Source organism: Denticeps clupeoides, unplaced genomic scaffold, assembly GCF_900700375.1.
Source record: "Denticeps clupeoides unplaced genomic scaffold, fDenClu1.1, whole genome shotgun sequence".
Lineage (NCBI taxonomy): Eukaryota > Metazoa > Chordata > Actinopteri > Clupeiformes > Denticipitidae > Denticeps > Denticeps clupeoides.
Window position 1 is genome coordinate 62,635 of NW_021629718.1, and position 17,849 is coordinate 80,483.

Consider the following 17,849-nt stretch of genomic DNA (forward strand, 5'->3'; position numbering starts at 1 on the left):
CGTTCGAACTGAAACAGTTGAAGAACAGAGCTTCATCTTCTTCTGTTCCTCTTTAATGTGAACAAGAATAAACAGAAACAGATGTGGTTCCACAGCAAAAAGAAGAAAAAAAAAAAGTTTTATTTGTGTTTTTCCACTACAAGAAGAAGTAGAACAAAAAGAACACAATCGAACTGAAGTGAGTCGTCTATGAAGAGCACCATTGCAGCAGAACATGGTTGAAGCCTCCAGAAAAGGCCCGGTCCCAGAGGTGGGGAAACGGGCCTAGTTTCAGGTGGCGAGCTTAATTTAAAACTGGAACAAGGACAGAGGAGGGGAGGGGCCTGATTTCACACAGAAGCCTGGGACCGCCGCGCCACCGCCACGCGACTACCGTATCCGACTCGAAGCTGGGCCGCATTTACATATCACGATCGCCCTGAAAGAAAGAGAGAAAGTCACGATTGGCCATATTCATCAACCGAGCTGCATGCTGATCAACATGCACGTTGCCCGGGGAAACAGAAAAGGCGCCGCGGACTTTTAACTCGGGTAAATAAGTAAAACAAGCGTAAATGAATAAATAGTACCGAACGGCGTACATTCGGGGAAGAGGAGCGCGGCTAACGTTAAAAAGAGGCTCAGATTTTTTTTAAAAGTGTTGACCTATGGATTTGACCTGTATATGCATAGAGAGGGCGTGTCCCGTTGCGTCACACGTGACTTTCGTAGACTATGTTGCTGTTCGGTGTCGGTGCGGAGCCTCCCTCTTCCTCGTTCTCTTCCTCCTCCTCCTCCACCATCTTATTCTCCTGTTCCTCCCCAGGCTCCTCCTCCACAGTCGAGGGGGCCGGGGCTGGGGGCGGAGGCACAGAAAGCTCCGCCTCCACGGTACCGGCTTGAGGCGGGTGCACCGACACCTGGATGGCGATCTGCTGCGGCTGCTCGTGCAGCGAGGCGTCGTCCGAGTCGGCGGCGGGCGAGTCGCTGCGCTCCCGCGGCCTCTCCCGCTCGCGCAGGACGGTGAAGACGTCGCCCACGGACCGCGCCCCGAGCCGGCACCCGGCTCCGCCCCCCGCGCCCTCGTGGCCCTCGGGCGCCTGCCGGACGAACGTGTGGCGCATCTCCTCCACCCCGACCACCTCCAGGATCTCCTCCATGAAGGTGCGGCAGTTCATGATGAGCGGCGGCAGCGGGATGCTGCGGGCCAGCTCCTCGATGTAGCGCGCGAACTCCATGGTCTTGAACTGCGTGACCTTGGCGAGCTCCAGGGTCTTGGCCGAGGTGATGATGGGAATGCGCTTGGCGATCTCGAAGGCCTTCTGCAGCTTCTCGGCGCCCTCGGTGCGGAAGAACTCGTTGATGGCCTTCTCCGTCTTCTTCAGGTGGCTGCTCATCATGCAGAGGCGCGTGACGTTCAGCACCATGATGATGGTGAAGGTCACCAGACACACCACCATGTAGTACACGCCCATGCTGTCGCTGGTGAAGACCACGCGCAGAGTCACCGTGCAGTTGGCCGAGCCCAGCGCGTTCCACGCCGTGCAGGTGTACTTGCCGCGGTCGGCGAAGGTGACGCTGGTGATGTTGAGCATGCCGTTGTCCAAGAGCCACCACTTCCCATCTGCAAAAAACACAAACAAACTAAATACGATTTAAAGGTCCCCTGACATGATTTTTTTGCTTCTATGTCGGTCTTGTTGGTCCCCAATTCTGTATCTGAGGTCTCTTGGTGCAGAATTACAGCCACTTTGATCCAGTCCCACAATGAAGTTTACCAGGATGCACCGTTTCACCGCCTGTAGCTTTAAATGCTAATGAGGTGGAGAGAGGCGGGACGAGGAGGAGAGCGGCCTATAGAAGTTGAGCCGGAAATAACGTCATCAACACCGTCCACCAACCACGTTCTTCAGTCTTGCGTGACGGAACTAAATAATACATCCAAACACCGAGCAACTTCTCACATTCGGAAGCCATGACAGTTGGTGGAGAAAGTTTTAGGGGCGGGGCGGGAGAAGCATGAGAAATGGGAGGTAACCTTTCCCCTTATGACATCATAAGGGGGACAAATTCGACCGTCTGAGCTCTGAACGGTGAAGCAGAACGACCAAAAGACTCTTTACACCCATCGCCGTTTCTAGCCACTGCAGGACCGTAGACAGGCTGGGGAACTCGTATTAATGTTCAATCATCTCACATTTTCATAATAGGGGACCTTTAATTACCGTCATATTAATAATATTATAATTTACTATTAATAATGGCACATCTAAAACTTGACAGCGTGGTTATAATAACTCCACCAAGAGGAGATTCTGCCAGCTGTAGTCGCGCCGACCTCTGCATCTACCACCACCGAAGCGCCGATTCATTAGTGCATAATGCAGCCGCTGCGCTGAAACGTGATTTAAAAAGCACGGGGGCCGGAGATTAAAGCCGTTAACGTGGTGGAAGAGGCTTAGTTTCTCCCGGATGAGCGGAAAGCTATAAAGGGAGCCCGCCATGCTTCTACGTCCGTACAAAAGGGAACACAAGAAGGAGAAGACAAAAAAATGACCACGTCTCTCGCCGAGTAACAAGCAGGGGCAGCTGGACAAAAACCCGGCACCACCGTCCGTCCGTCCATCCTTCCCTCCCTCCCTCCTGAGGTCACGTGATGCTCTGGGACCTTTTTCATTTCGGTTTCTGATTCGGAAAGCCTGTGTTCAGCTAGTTGGAGAGAGTCCATTTCGTACCGTCGGCGTCCAGCAGCCGCCCGTGGGAGTTGTACCACCTGACGCTGGGGAAGGGCTCTCCGGTGACGTTGCAGTCGATCAGAACGCCGTTCCCCTCTCGGGCGATAATCTGGCTGCTTTTGGCGAGCACCGTGGGGACCAGGCCATCTGTCGCATTCTCAGCAGCGCTCCTGTTTGCCGGGACCGGCTCCAAGGCCGCTGCGGCGCAGGCGAAGGACAGCAGCAGCACGGCGTATCCGTCTAGCCCTCTCATTTTCGTCTAAAGACCGTCAGCTGCTGAGAGGAACGTGCCACCGCGGTGGGTCTGCATGGCGTGAGGGGTCGGCTATCTGCAGAGCGACGGCAGCGGGGCGTCCGGGCTCACGTCCATCAGACAGAACATCGCGCTACAGAGGACAGAAAAGGCACAGATCGGTCACTCGGCAGCGGGTTTTAATCAAAAAAGTTGAACGCGATGATTCTGACCCGACGAGTCGAACCCGAGTTGACCCAGAGTTGAAACCGGACGAGTCGAACGCGACGAGTCGGACGAGACGAGTCGAGTCCGACGCAACGAGTCGACCCCGAGTCGAAACCGGACGAGTCGGACGCGACGATTCCAACGCGACGAGTCGAACGCCCCGCTGCCGAACCCGAGTCGGACGCGATGAGTCCGACGCAACGAGTCCAACCCGAGTCGACCCTGAGTCGGACGCGACGAGTCTAACCCGAGTCGAAACCGGACGAGTCGGACGCGACGAACCCGAGTCGGACGCGACGAGGCAGACAGTGGACTTTCGGAGAATTTGAACACAAACCGGATTCACTGATCACGCTCTAAAGTTTATACTGTTATTAACTTTAGCAAAAGTACGGTTCTCTACGTGATGCACGGGACATTTTGACAACACAAGTTACTTTGTCCCCGTAACTAGTGGTCACAACTATCAACAAGTGTGACTTGTATGTAGTACTTTACTACTGGGTAGTTCAATATAAAGTTATGATAAAAGCCACAAAAGCAGTTTAAAACCTTGCCATGTGATGCACGGAACACAGAAAACTAGTCTCACCAAGTTCCACTATAAAATTCTGTGAACACATTAGCAAAACTAATGCACCAAATATTTCAATGTATAACGGGCGTCCAAACTGTGCAACACTTCCAATAAAATTCTGTTCATGTAATACCAATATATGCAACTAAAACGACCAAGATGGTGTGATGCACGGGAAAACAATGTCACTGGTCTAAAAGTGGTTAAACGTAACATATAAATGTTACGTATAAACGTAACATTTGCGGAGTAATCGGACGTGTTTGCTACAGTCCTTCGGAATTCCACCTGGACACTTCCCAGGAATACCGAACAGATGCAGCACAGATGCACACACTGGTGCAGGTTTTACGTAGAATTATAAACCAGGATTTATGGCCACTGTAATTTATAATATCTAAGCAAGAAATATAATGCAGATATCGGTTTATAAACGCACCTGCCATAATTCTACCATTATTCTATTCTATTATAAAAGATCAACGTGATGACGTCACGCGCCATATAGACGTTAATCCTTCCCAGAGGATTACATATATATATATATATATATATATATATATATATATATATATATATATATATATATATATATATAAAAATACCTGAAATGTAGCAGGAACGTTTAAAATTTTGTTTTACGTGTTTTGTGCATCCTGTGAACAATAGCGCCTGAACAAAGAAACATTAACGAATGTACAATTTCTATACAGTCGGTAAAATGTTAGATTATTAGTATCTTTATACACGGGATAAAAATCAATATGAAGGAAACGAGTCGTTTTCTTTTCAGGAATCTGCAGTAAAACCGCGACGAAGCCGCGACGGAAATTCTCGATAAAAAAAAAAAGAAAGAAATACGATCCGCACGGAACGTGGCGCGTCCTACAGGCAAAAAAAAACAATGGAGCGGCGCGCATTGACGAGAAACACACCGCGGCGGTAAGAGCACGGCGGCCGGCCGTCTTCCTACCGTCGTGAGCACCGGATCCAGCGGCAGGTTAGCGGGAGAAAACAGAAAACGGAGAGAAGACGGCGCAGGGACGCGGCCCGTGTTTCCGCTACCCCGCCGCTGCCATTTCACCACAGGCGGGGGCGCCAGATCGCGACACATACACGCCAACAGGTCAGGGCGAAGTGACGCTTGACGAAGCCACATGGCGCGCGACAAAACATATATGTTATTATTAAAAATGCTATTACAATGAACACAGTGTAAAATCTGCCGTCTGATGTATCTCCTGAATTCTTGGAAACCGCTCTGCGATTTTCAGGAGATGAAAAAGTGAGCAGACCTGGCAACACTGGCGAGGCGCCTGCACAGCGCTCTACCTGCTGTTGCCAGATACCAACAATAAAACGTTTTCTTTTCACCGTCAATTTCTACGTACGACCCCGTATGCGTTTATGTTTTATATTTTATACTTATAATTTAGTATTATCTATTCACGTTTGCCTTTTGTGTCCACTAATATTGACTTTAATAAAAAGGCAGAAAACAATCAAACCTGGCAGATATGTTATTAGAAAACAGCCTGCTATATTAGGAGTGGTAAAAATCATTATGGAACCGCAGACGTTGCTGGAGCCATGAAAAATCGCCCACTTTGTGCCTCAGCGGAACAGATCGACGCTATTAATTTTTTTTGTCATAATAATTCCTTCATTCATTTGTAAAGATTTCTGGGCCAATTATATTAGGAAGGTCTGCATAATCATGTGGAAATCTGTTCTCAGTTCCGTGTTGTCATCAACAGTTCTCATCTGTTCTCAGTTCACAAGTCGCCGCAAGGACCCTGTTAAGTATTTACTTGCCCAGCAGGCAGCTGGCGCAAAGAATGGCCACAGTAGGAAAGAATGTGACAGACGAGAGAGTCACGTGGGCTTTGACCTTGAATCTGCTGTGCAAACTGAGACCTGTACATCGTTTCACGTTGCACACCCTGGAGTTACATTTCCAGGTTGTACACAAATGCTTCTCATTAGTTCACCAAACAGCCTGCTGAAGGAGGGACATGCAGAGGTCAAGCAATGGGCCGTAAAGGAAACTTTAAAGGTTGCAGGTTCAAATCCCAAACAGTGGTCCCTCCCACAACCTCCTCCACGTCTCCTGACGTACTGATGCATTTCTTTAGGGGGTCGCACAGCTCTCTATGTGCTCGCCAGACCTCATGTGGCCGGAGTTCATGCAAGACGCAAGCATTGATGCTATGGACTGGCCCGCCCGTTCCCCAGACCTGAATCCAACTGAAATTTGATTTCCATCAAAAAATTTTGTTGTCAGCACATTCAACAAAGTGAAGAAGTATTTAAAAAGAACATTTCATTTACTCAGATCTAAGATTTGTGTGTTCCCCCTTTTTTTTGAGCAGTGTTTTTCATGTGCCCCTAAGGATGGATGGGAGAGACAACTGCACTAAACATAAAAGAAAACCTACTAAAAGAACCTCAACAATTGCAAAACTATTTATTTTGAATGAAATTTTAAATTAACACACGTATGATAAGCTTGCGTGCTTAATTCCGTATCTTACTTCATGTGAAACCGGCCTGTATCGGTTCTCGTCCTGGCGTTCAGCAGGACCGTGATTAAAATATGAAATGGAATCTTTACCTCAAACCAATGATGCTCTGTTAATGTGGATAACGAATAATAATACTAAAAATCATCTTTGCCTATGGGGTTTACGACTGTGTGGTACTTCAGATCGAGGTTGAACCCTGAACTCCAGAAGAACCCTCTTATTTCGATGTGAAGACTTCCAGCAGAAATCGGCATTACGGCTGGGCCGCCTCTCGGATGAGAGCGGACAGCCGCTTGAAAGCCTGGAGAGAAGACGGACAGCAGAGGCGTGAGTAAGGTGCGCGTGTGGACATGAGCGTGTATGGAAGTGTGCGAGTCGGACCTCATCTATCTGCTGCGGCGTGGACAGGGAGAACGCAGCCCGGACGTACGGACAGGCCTCCGAGCTGTCGATGTTGAACACGCCCCCTGGCACCAGCAGGACCTAGACGCCATCGAAATACGCACAAACGGAGACACCTCTGAAAAAACACGGCGGCGAGCATGGTGGTCATGACTTCCAGTTCAGTGTCCTGCTTAGGGGACACAGTGGTAGTAAGTGGTTTTTGCATCTGGGACTTTGTGGTCTGCAGGTTCCGAGGCGAGTGTCTTACCCGCTAGACCACGTGTCAAACTAGCAGCCTTATACAGATTTACTATTGTGGCAGAGCGATACGACGCACTGACACCACAAACTACAGGCCCCATAATGCAGTGCACACTTTGCTGACACACCGAGTTTGCACACATCGCTTTTTACGTTTACGGCATTTACAAGACATCTTTATCCAGAGTAGTGACAGGGACAGTCAGAGTTAGGTGTCTCGCTCAGGTCCTGCACAGATTCAGCTGCACCGTTCGGCAAGGCAAACGAAGCGATGCATTGTGGGATCTGTAGTCTGTGAGTTATCAGCGCTTCATATCACCAGAGCATGACAGTAGATCTATATAAAGCGATCTAGCGAGTTTGACAGCCCTGTACTAGACACCTCACACGTACTATAGGGCGGACCAATCCCCTTCCTGATGCTGTGGGAGTTTATAATAATCTACCAAGTTAATAAAGAGTGGTATTACAAGCATTGCAACGCCTCACGTCAAAACTCATTCCTTCCAGTTATTTTGATGATTTGAAGTATTTGTGATCATTTTGGAATGTTTGAATAAAACAGCATCTCCAACGTGATGGCGGAGATGATTTAACGGGCTCGAGGAACCCTGCTCACGTGATAGAGCAGGATCCTGCAGGCAAAGCCTCAGAAAGGACCGATTGTTCTCCCACGCCTCTTTTCAAACGGAGCCGACCAACCAGCGGGGTTGCGGTGAGCGCGTTGCCGTGGGATACCGGGCCGACATTTCCATGCAGTCCCACGCCCACGCTCACAACACTCCAGTGCCGGGCCCACGCAGAATACCGGCCATTACAGAGGCATCAGAGCTGCCCAGTGGCCGGAATTCACCCCCGTGCACGGCATTACAAATTAACTCGGAACGGACTCTAATCCCGCCATGTCTAATCCTATTAACATTACACAATTTATTTTACTTTATTCAAATTTTTACTAGAATAAAACATCCTAAGATCATGAACTGAGCTGGTCCTACAGTAAAAGCGTTTTTGAATGGAGAACTTCTGTTTTAGTCTAGGACTAGGGTTTAAAATGTAAAATTTGTATCCAATAAAAATCCACCCAGGCTCCTCTCCTATTGGATGCCTGGGACACCAAGAGTAGGCCTCTATAAAACCAGCTCTACGTTATCTGTGGCCGAGCACGTGTAGCATTCTCCACCTCCTTCTCCAGAGCTTTCTCCATGATGAGCTGCTTGGTGTCAGCGATGCCGTGCAGCCTGATCCACAGGAACATCCCGGCTGCCGGCGCGTGCCACTCTGCCAGGCCTACGGGAAGCGGCGGGAAAAGGGAAGTCATGTGGTGGCGGGAGAGGGCTGTGACTTCTCCTCTGAGCTCTTACTTCATGGACAAAAACATCCATTCATATATTTTATTTTATTTATTTTCCACTAATAATGTAAACTTTTACTGTTCATATAAATTTATATGCAATAAATGAGTTGAACAGAGTGGAATGGAATTTCACTGAATATCACTCACACTAATGACAAATATTTGAACAATTTTTACAAACATTAATGACAAAATATGGTACAATTCTGTAAACGAATTACTTTGGATCTGGTTAGAGCCATTATGGAAATAAGCAAATCATTTATTATTTCTAATTTAAAGATTTGAAAGGAATGATTGTTGTTGTTTAGTAATGTTCATTTCAGGGATTAATATTGTTTAATTATATAACACAGACTACACGGAATGTACAGCACACTTTACCATTTATTTAATAGTTTTAAAGAAGAACGGTCTTGTAACTATGAAATATATATTGTTCGCAGCCAGCATCTCTTTTTGACGCAGATCGTGTTTAAGTGGAGAGATAACGTTCAGCCAACCTTTCAGCCACCGGTCAGCAGACGATAACATGGCGTTCCGCTGCGATCTGTAAAACTGCACCACTCTGGAAAAGAACATTAATCATCAGATTTTTGCACGCGGCGGGAATAATACAAGTCAGTCAATCTCCTCCAGACTCACCCATCAACGTGTCGGAGGAAGCCGTCCTGGCCCCAGTCCTGCAGCAGCTGGGAGACCATGAGCTGAACACAGACGTTTTTATTTCCATCACGCCCTGGAGTCCTTTAAAACATGGTTATGTTGGGTGTTCTGGTCTGCAGGACACTTTACCTGCGTGAAGGTGCTGGTGTGCATCGTTGAGGCTTGTATGTGGAGGACCACCCTGTCCACCAGGGGTTTTGGACCCGTCACAAATCCTATCCTGAGGCTACAAACATGCAAACGTCAAAACGACGTGAGTGCCGCAGCACAGCTCCCGTCACACGTTTAAATGCATCAATATAACCTAGCGCACGCTGTCATGTTTCCCGTCCACAGGAAACGTTTTTATCTTGCGTCCATACGGAAACGGTTCTTTTCTGAAACACGGGAGAACGTTTTTATCTTGCGTCCATACGGAAACGGTTCTTTTCTGAAACACGGGAGAACGTTTTTATCTTGCGTCCATACGGAAACGGTTCTTTTCTGAAACACGGGAGAACGTTTTTATCTTGCGTCCATACGGAAACGGTTCTTTTCTGAAACACGGGAGAACGTTTTCATCTTGCGTCAATACGGAAACGGTTCTTTTCTGAAACACGGGAGAACGTTTTCATCTTGCGTCCATACGGAAACGGTTCTTTTCTGAAACACGGGAGAACGTTTTTATCTTGCGTCAATACGGAAACGGTTCTTTTCTGAAACACGGGAGAACGTTTTTATCTTGCGTCCATACGGAAACGGTTCTTTTCTGAAACACGGGAGAACGTTTTTATCTTGCGTCCATACGGAAACGGTTCTTTTCTGAAACACGGGAGAACGTTTTCATCTTGCGTCCATACGGAAACGGTTCTTTTCTGAAACACGGGAGAACGTTTTTATCTTGCGTCCATACGGAAACGGTTCTTTTCTGAAACACGGGAGAACGTTTTTAATCTTGCGTCCATACGGAAACGGTTCTTTTCTGAAACACGGGACAACGTTTTTATCTTGCGTCCATACGGAAACGGTTCTTTTCTGAAACACGGGAGAACGTTTTTATCTTGCGTCCATACGGAAACGGTTCTTTTCTGAAACACGGGACAACGTTTTTATCTTGCGTCCATACGGAAACGGTTCTTTTCTGAAACACGGGACAACGTTTTTATCTTGCGTCCATACGGAAACGGTTCTTTCCTGAAACACGGGAGAACGTTTTTATCTTGCGCCAATACGGAAACGGTTCTTTCCTGAAACACGGGAGAACGTTTTTATCTTGCGTCCATACGGAAACGGTTCTTTTCTGAAACACGGGACAACGTTTTTATCTTGCGTCCATACGGAAACGGTTCTTTTCTGAAACACGGGAGAACGTTTTTATCTTGCGTCCATACGGAAACGGTTCTTTTCTGAAACACGGGAGAACGTTTTTATCTTGCGTCCATACGGAAACGGTTCTTTTCTGAAACACGGGAGAACGTTTTTATCTTGCGTCCATACGGAAACGGTTCTTTTCTGAAACACGGGAGAACGTTTTTATCTTGCGTCCATACGGAAACGGTTCTTTTCTGAAACACGGGAGAACGTTTTTATCTTGCGTCCATACGGAAACGGTTCTTTTCTGAAACACGGGAGAACGTTTTTATCTTGCGTCCATACGGAAACGGTTCTTTTCTGAAACACGGGAGAACGTTTTTATCTTGCGTCCATACGGAAACGGTTCTTTCCTGAAACACGGGAGAACGTTTTTATCTTGCGTCCATACGGAAACGGTTCTTTTCTGAAACACGGGACAACGTTTTTATCTTGCGTCCATACGGAAACGGTTCTTTTCTGAAACACGGGAGAACGTTTTTATCTTGCGTCCATACGGAAACGGTTCTTTTCTGAAACACGGGAGAACGTTTTTATCTTGCGTCCATACGGAAACGGTTCTTTTCTGAAACACGGGAGAACGTTTTTATCTTGCGTCCATACGGAAACGGTTCTTTCCTGAAACACGGGAGAACGTTTTTATCTTGCGTCCATACGGAAACGGTTCTTTTCTGAAACACGGGACAACGTTTTTATCTTGCGTCCATACGGAAACGGTTCTTTCCTGAAACACGGGAGAACGTTTTTATCTTGCGTCCATACGGAAACGGTTCTTTTCTGAAACCCGGGACAACGTTTTTATCTTGCGTCAATACGGAAACGGTTCTTTTCTGAAACACGGGAGAACGTTTTTATCTTGCGTCCATACGGAAACGGTTCTTTTCTGAAACACGGGAGAACGTTTTTATCTTGCGTCCATACGGAAACGGTTCTTTTCTGAAACACGGGACAACGTTTTTATCTTGCGTCCATACGGAAACGGTTCTTTTCTGAAACACGGGACAACGTTTTTATCTTGCGTCCATACGGAAACGGTTCTTTTCTGAAACACGGGACAACGTTTTTATCTTGCGTCCATACGGAAACGGTTTTTTCTTTTTAGCACTATTTTTTACTCGGTTACACTCGGCATTTAGAGAAAAGCACCCATGGCCCTGGGTTCCAGGCCGCCTTGGTCTGTGGAAGGTTCCAGCCCTTGTTTACCGGTGCGAACTGATTACTCGGGCGACAGCAGGCACCTACCCGGACGACAGGATCTTGGAGAAGGAGTCGGTGCGGATGATCCGACCGTCCACGTCCATGGAGAGGAAAGTAGGAGCCCAGGGCTGAAGCACGTTTTACAGGTTCAACAAACAGACCCTCAGCCAAATGCGCAGTAATTAAGCTCGAACGAACTGTTACCTTCTGAAACTGCAGGAAGTAATATGGATCATCTTCAATGATCAGGAAGTCGTATTTCCTCGCAAGCTGCAAAAAAATTCAACAGATGAGTTTGAGAGTAAAGTGCATGAATGAATGAATGAACGTGTATCTTTGCCTCCGCTCACCTCATACACTTCCTGCTTGCGCCGGGCGGTCATGGAGGCGCCGGTGGGGTTGCCCCCGTTGGGGATGGTGTACAGCACCCTGGGGACGCTGCTGCCGGGCGCGTGGGCGTCCGCGGGGTCCCAGCGTGACAGAATGTCCCCGAGCGCCTCTGGGATCATGCCGTGCTGGTCACTGGGGACGTTGATGATGTTACAGCCCAGAGGAAGCAGCTAGAGGTGGGGAGACACTTTTCTCATCCCGCCGCCTTATCTAGAACTGCATTCGGAATGTCGCGGGCGTCGCTTACGGCTGCGAGGGTGCCGGAGTACGTGGGTGCATCAAGAAGGACGTTGTCTCCTGGGTTAACCAGCATTTCAAACACCTACAAAACACACATAAGGAAGCGGACCCACAATCAGAAGGTTGTGGGTTCGAATCCTGAACCGCCGAGGTGCTACTGAGCAAAGCACCGTCCCCACACGCTGCTCCCCGGGCGCCTGTCATGGTGCCCACTGCTCACCAAGGGTGATGGTTAAATACAGAGGACACGTTTCAGCGTGACACCGTGTGCTGTGCTGCAGTGTCTCACAATGACAATCGCCTCACCTACACTTGGGTAGAACTTCAGATCCCACAACGCACCTTGCAGAGTCCCTCCTGGCTGCCGGTGGTCACGCACATCTCCATCTGGCCGTTCTCTGGGCTGTAGGCCAGCGTGGGCGGGTTGTGCAGACTCTTCTGGAGACCCTTCATCCACGACAGCAGTTCAGGAATTCTACACGAATAAAAAGCCAAAAAAAAACGACTACGGCAAACCGACCGAGCAAGAAAACCTGCCGGTCCAGGACCTTCGACCGTACCCAGGGGAGGCGGAGTACTGTAGAGCCCTCTTCATCGTGGCTTCATCGAACACGATGGAGTCGCCATTCTTCACTTTGATGGTGGCGAACTGGAAGGGGAAGGTGTCGGGGTTGGGCGCCCCGCCGGCCAGCGAGATCAGGGATGGGGGAGACCGCTGCTGCAGCTCGGCTTCGCACGGCGAGAGACAGAAGGAGAGAAAGGCCGAGCTGGGGACGCGTGTTCAAACGTGCATGTAAGATCATGTCATTCGGGTGCAACGGGACGGCGCCTTACTCAGGATCCGGATTGCCGAGGGCCTCCGTGCCGCGCTCACTGCGGTCAGGAAGCGTGAGTAGTTCATGTTTCCTGGAGGGGTGGGCAGCCGGAGACCCTGTCAAACGGCCCTGTCAATCATCCAGCCATCACACACCAGATCCACACCATGCATCCTATTTACGTTTTAAGTGTGTGTGTGTGTGTGTGTGTGTGTGTGTGTGCTACAGGCACTCGGCAGATAAGGAAACACAAGGGTTGCGGGTTCGAATCCCGAGCCGCCGAGGTGCCACTGAGGTCCCCACACGCTGCCCCCTGGGCGCCTGTCCTGGCTGCCCACTGCTCACCAAGGGTGATGGGTTGACATTTTTTTTATTATGACCCACGTAACAGGTGACATGAGGGAAAATAATCCGCCCCGTGGCCGCTGTATTTAACTTATAGTTGCATAAATCTATAGGCCGACACGCATCGTGCTGCCCCCAAAGCAGCAGGATTATCAAATTAACAAGAAAAGATCCAGATTCTGCTACATGAGGCCACCGACCTGTCGTCCCTTGCCTTGGTCGCCGGTGATGTGGCTCATGGGAAACGAGTTCTTCTGCTGCGAAGTCCCGCCCGTTCAGGCGACATTGAAAACTACATTTCCCAGAGGCGTCGGCGAAGCGTCGTGACGTCAGATCGCGGCGCCGCTGTTTCGGAGCTACTGTGCTCACGAGGAGTAAAAACGAGTAAAAACGGTAAAGAGTGCAGTTTTTTCTCGGATGAGGACTGTTTGTCGGTTCACGTCGTGTTCCTAGCCAGCCATAGCAGGGCGAAGTTCGTGTAGAAGAAAAACTACATTTCCCAGAGGCATCGGCGAAGCGTCGTGACGTCAGTGCGCGGCGCCGCTGTTTCCGAGCTAGTCTGTTCACGAGGAGTAAAAACTAGTAAAACGGTAAAAGTGCAGGTATTTCTCGGGTGAGGACTGTTCTAACCAGCCACAGCAGGGGTTTAAGTGGGGCGCAGAAGGATGGAGTTCATGTAGGAGGAGTTCGGTGGAAAGTCGCCATGTAAACCCTGCCTGCGGGAGAAACCCACTCCGCCGATCTCGATGGGGAAGAGGAAGGACGTGATCCATCATCCCAGGTTCCATGCAGGCGAGTAAACGTGTCCGTGAACAGGATTGTTGGTCTGCCAGGAGAGTCTGGGAGAAAAGTGGGGAATAACTCTGGACAAAGAGATTAAAAAAGGGCAATGAGACTGCAGCAATTTGGTAAACGATGGGCAGTAGTTAACTGTACTAAGCAGGTCTGTGGGTGCAAGAAATCTGCTTGTTTTTGAAGGTAAAAAAGTGGCAGTGAATGAAAAAATATGGGGTTAAGGAATCGAGGAAAAAAGGGAACTTGGTTCATGGAGATAATTTAAAGGAAGAAGTAATGTACACTGCTCAAAAACACAAAATAAGATATGCTAGATCTGAATTAATGAAATATTCTTATTAAACCCTTTGTTTTTTTACATAGTTGAATGTGCTGACGACAATCACACACAAATTATCGATGGAAATTAAATGAATAAACCCACAGAGGTCTGGATTTGGAGTCGCATTGAAAATTAAAGTGGAAAAACAGACTATAAGCTGATCCAACTTTGTAATGTCCTTAAATCAACCACCGCTACGCATATAATTTTACAGCAGATGCTGTGTCCAGAGCGACTTACAATCAGTAGTGAAGTGATTGTCACTTGTGATATACAGCAGCACAGCACACAGTGCTGCATTTAACCCTTGGTGAGCAGTGGGCACCATGACAGGTGCCCAGGGAGCAGTGTGTGGGGACGGTGCTTTGCTCAGATCAGGATTTGAACAGTCTGATAACGGGGCCGCTTCCTTAACCGCTAGGCCACCACTGCCCAGTGGTGTTACAGGGTAACTAAGGGACACAATGGTAGTAAGTGTGATGGTAGTAGCCTAGTGGGTAACACACTCGCCTATGAACCAGAAGACCCAGGTTCAAATCCCACTTACTACCATCGTGTCCCTGAGCAAGACACTAAACCCTGAGTGTCTCCAGGGGGGACTGTCCCTGTAACTACTGATTGTAAGTCGCTCTGGATAAGGACGTCTGGTAAATGTATGGGGTTTGAACCTGGGTTTTCTGGTTCATAGGTGAGTATGTTACCAACTAGGCTACTTCCACTCTTGTTGGTACCACCCATATCTGCTTTTATATTGAAACACAAATCCAGCTGATTATTATTAAGTTGGTCTGCAGTACCAGGTCCTCCTGCTTGTTCCTTCTGACATGACGGAAGACTCCTGTCGTGTGCTCTGTGCTCCCAGGAGACGCGAGTGAGGCCGCAGGGTACAACCCCCATCGCAAGAAACACAAGAAGCATAAGAAGCACAAGAAGAAGTGCCACCGTGATGACGGCGGCCTCAGCTTCTCCTCCGAGGCCATGGAGTCGGACTCTGGGCTGCCCATCAACCTGAAGCCACCTCAGCTAAAGCTGAAGATCAAGTTGGGAGGACAGACGATGGGCACGAAGAGGTAGGGACCACAAAATTAGTAATTCTATTAAAAGTTCAATATTAGGGCCGTTTATGGGCAACGATCTCATGACGTGGTATTGTACACATCACAATATTCTACAGTTACACCGAAAACGTAAAAACAGAGCTGATATACAAGATGGCGTGTACGGTCTGTGCGGATCACATTACCTTAATAATTCTGCCAAAACTACATAACTCGGAACTGAATTTTGCAATAAATTTGTGTGCAGAAATATCGACATTTGATGTCACCACGTTAAAAATATTGCGATATTTTCTAAACCCCCATTATTCAGCTATTTGAAAAAGCCTCGAAACGTTTTGGAATATGAAATAAACGTAGAAAATTCTGGAAACGTCCTTTTAAGTCCTGATGATCTACGCCCGAACGTATCAATATTTTTATTAAAGCCACGTAAGTTGTTTTGTGAAAAGGCGTCAGAACCCTGGAGTTAATGGAAATTGTTGTTCTTGTTATGGACTGTGTGTGGGCAGCGTGCCGACGTTCACCGTGCTCCCGGGGACGGTGCGATCTGCACCTCCGCTGATGGTCGTGGATGACTGTGACGAGGATGACGAGGACGATGATGACGAGGACGAAAACGAGCCTTCTGAGGGAGTTCCCATTGAGCAGTATCGGGCCTGGCTTGGTGGGTTGTGGACCTCAGTGTAGCCACATTATGTTCCTCAGCTTTATTGGTCCTCTTCAGATGTTCAGGTTTCATACAGGAAAGAACGTGACCATGATGTTGTACACAGGCTGGAGTTAGTTGTCCATCATCCGGACCAGAACCCTTCTAACGTTCTAAATCCATGTGACCGTTTCCAGATGAGGACAGTAACGTGGAGCCGTCGTCTCTGCCCGACGTGGACGGCGAGTCGCCACAAGAGGGCCCTATGGACGAGGAGGAGCGGTGGCTGGAGGCCCTGGAGAAAGGGGAGCTGGACGACAACGGCGAGCTGAAGAAGGAAATCGACGTGTCTCTCCTCACCGCCAGGCAGGTGAGGAACGATTCCACCTTCCCTCTCAGAATACGGCACATGTCACATGCATCCAGAACCAGCCGGGTCAACCACGAGCCAAGTGCTGGTTGACCACACCTCTGAAAACCCATCTCTGGTTTTGGCTGAGAATTCCTGATTTCTGAGTTGTACGAATTTCCACTTTTCTTCAGGTTAGACGTTGGATTGTCTTTCATGATCAATTATTTCCGGACATAAATGATTGATCTAAAATTAGTCAGACCTTTGACTAATAGTTTGACATTATGAGTGTGGACCAATCAAAATGCCAGTTAGACCCATCGTGTGGAATTCTGAAGAGTGTATGGGCTGCTTTTGTAGATTGATGGGCCGCCCGTGTTTTCCAGAAAGCCCTCCTGCACAAGCAGCAGAGCCAGCCGCTGCTGGAGCTGCCCATGGGCTACAAGGAGAAGGAGCTGACGGTGGAGATGATGCAGAAGCGCGAGGAGCGAGCGCGCAAGCGCCGCCTTCAGGCCGCCAAGAAGGCGGAGGAGAACAAGAACCAGACCATCGAGCGCCTCACCAAGACCAGCAAGGGCAAGATGAAGAGCCTGAAGGAGCGCAAGTCCAGGCAGGCGCAGATTCCCATGGTGCGCTACAGCGACTCCGCCCAGGGCGCCAGCGTGTCCTTCCCCCTGGGCGTGGCCGCCCCATCCCCGGCTCCGCCCCGCGCCCCTCCCCCGCCTCCGGCCAGCTGCGGCGTGCTGGGCTGCCCCAACCTGAAGAGGTACTCCTGCTCCAGAACCGGGACGCCGCTCTGCAGCCTGGAGTGCTACAGGAGGAACCTGGTTCTGTTGGAGGGTGCGGCCTAGTGTTGATCGCGGGACCGGAACTCTGCTTTCTTTTCTACTCTGTTTTGAAAGGTTCTAGTCGGTCTCATTTCTCCCCCAGCGGTCCCAGTGTTGATCCCGGAACCCTATTTTCTGAAGGGTTCTAGTCGGTCTCCTTTCCTCCCCAGCGTTGATCCCGGAACCCTATTTTCTGAAGGGTTCTAGTCGGTCTCCTTTCCCCCCCAGGGTTGATCCCGGAACCCTATTTTCTGAAGGGATCTAGTCGGTCTCCTTTCCTCCCCAGTGTTGATCCCGGAACCCTATTTTCTGAAGGGATCTAGTCGGTCTCTTTTCCCCCTCTGCGGCCTAGTATTGATCCCGGAACTGGAATTCTGCTTTTTTTTTTTTTTTTCTACCCCTTTTGCAGAAAACGAGGGTCCAGCGAGTCTCATTATTAGAACCCGCAGGACTGAGCAGTGTACAGTATGTAGAATTATTATTTTTTTGGTTCTCTGCTGTAATGTAAAAAGTGCTAATGCTGAGTGAACTGTTTTGGGGGGGGTGGGGGTTCTCAGTTTTGGTG

General features: G+C 48.9%; 3 protein-coding genes across 6 annotated transcripts; 1 reads left to right on the forward strand and 2 right to left on the reverse strand.

Moving 5' to 3' along the window:
• Positions 1-101: 101 nt before the first annotated feature.
• Positions 102-6,088, reverse strand: LOC114772561 (microfibrillar-associated protein 3-like). 2 transcript variants are annotated; one of them, XM_028965451.1, is made up of 3 exons: positions 4,725-6,088; positions 2,715-3,100; positions 102-1,603 (listed from the first exon to the last, which is right to left on the reverse strand). In XM_028965451.1, exons 2-3 carry the CDS (start codon positions 2,965-2,967, stop codon positions 693-695), a joined length of 1,164 nt encoding a protein of 387 aa, XP_028821284.1. In that variant the 5' UTR covers positions 2,968-3,100; positions 4,725-6,088; the 3' UTR covers positions 102-692. The 2 variants fall into 2 exon arrangements, with proteins under 2 accessions (XP_028821284.1, XP_028821285.1); XM_028965452.1 differs by lacking the exon at positions 4,725-6,088 and adding an exon at positions 3,180-3,797.
• Positions 6,089-6,201: 113 nt separating this feature from the next.
• Positions 6,202-13,544, reverse strand: LOC114772560 (kynurenine/alpha-aminoadipate aminotransferase, mitochondrial-like). Of its 2 annotated transcripts, none has more exons than XM_028965448.1 (14): positions 13,482-13,544; positions 12,956-13,052; positions 12,682-12,850; positions 12,464-12,596; positions 12,129-12,203; positions 11,842-12,051; positions 11,696-11,761; positions 11,537-11,619; positions 9,074-9,170; positions 8,924-8,985; positions 8,782-8,846; positions 8,105-8,211; positions 6,658-6,759; positions 6,202-6,577 (listed from the first exon to the last, which is right to left on the reverse strand). In XM_028965448.1, exons 1-14 carry the CDS (start codon positions 13,518-13,520, stop codon positions 6,530-6,532), a joined length of 1,353 nt encoding a protein of 450 aa, XP_028821281.1. In that variant the 5' UTR covers positions 13,521-13,544; the 3' UTR covers positions 6,202-6,529. The 2 variants fall into 2 exon arrangements, with proteins under 2 accessions (XP_028821281.1, XP_028821282.1); XM_028965449.1 differs by having other exon boundaries at positions 12,956-13,065; positions 13,482-13,529.
• Positions 13,545-13,752: 208 nt separating this feature from the next.
• On the forward strand, positions 13,753-17,839 carry LOC114772562 (INO80 complex subunit B-like). 2 transcript variants are annotated; one of them, XM_028965453.1, is made up of 5 exons: positions 13,753-14,073; positions 15,261-15,468; positions 15,954-16,123; positions 16,303-16,475; positions 16,844-17,839. In XM_028965453.1, exons 1-5 carry the CDS (start codon positions 14,028-14,030, stop codon positions 17,306-17,308), a joined length of 1,062 nt encoding a protein of 353 aa, XP_028821286.1. In that variant the 5' UTR covers positions 13,753-14,027; the 3' UTR covers positions 17,309-17,839. The 2 variants fall into 2 exon arrangements, with proteins under 2 accessions (XP_028821286.1, XP_028821287.1); XM_028965454.1 differs by having other exon boundaries at positions 13,763-14,073; positions 15,969-16,123; positions 16,844-17,838.
• The last annotated feature ends 10 nt before the right edge of the window (positions 17,840-17,849 follow it).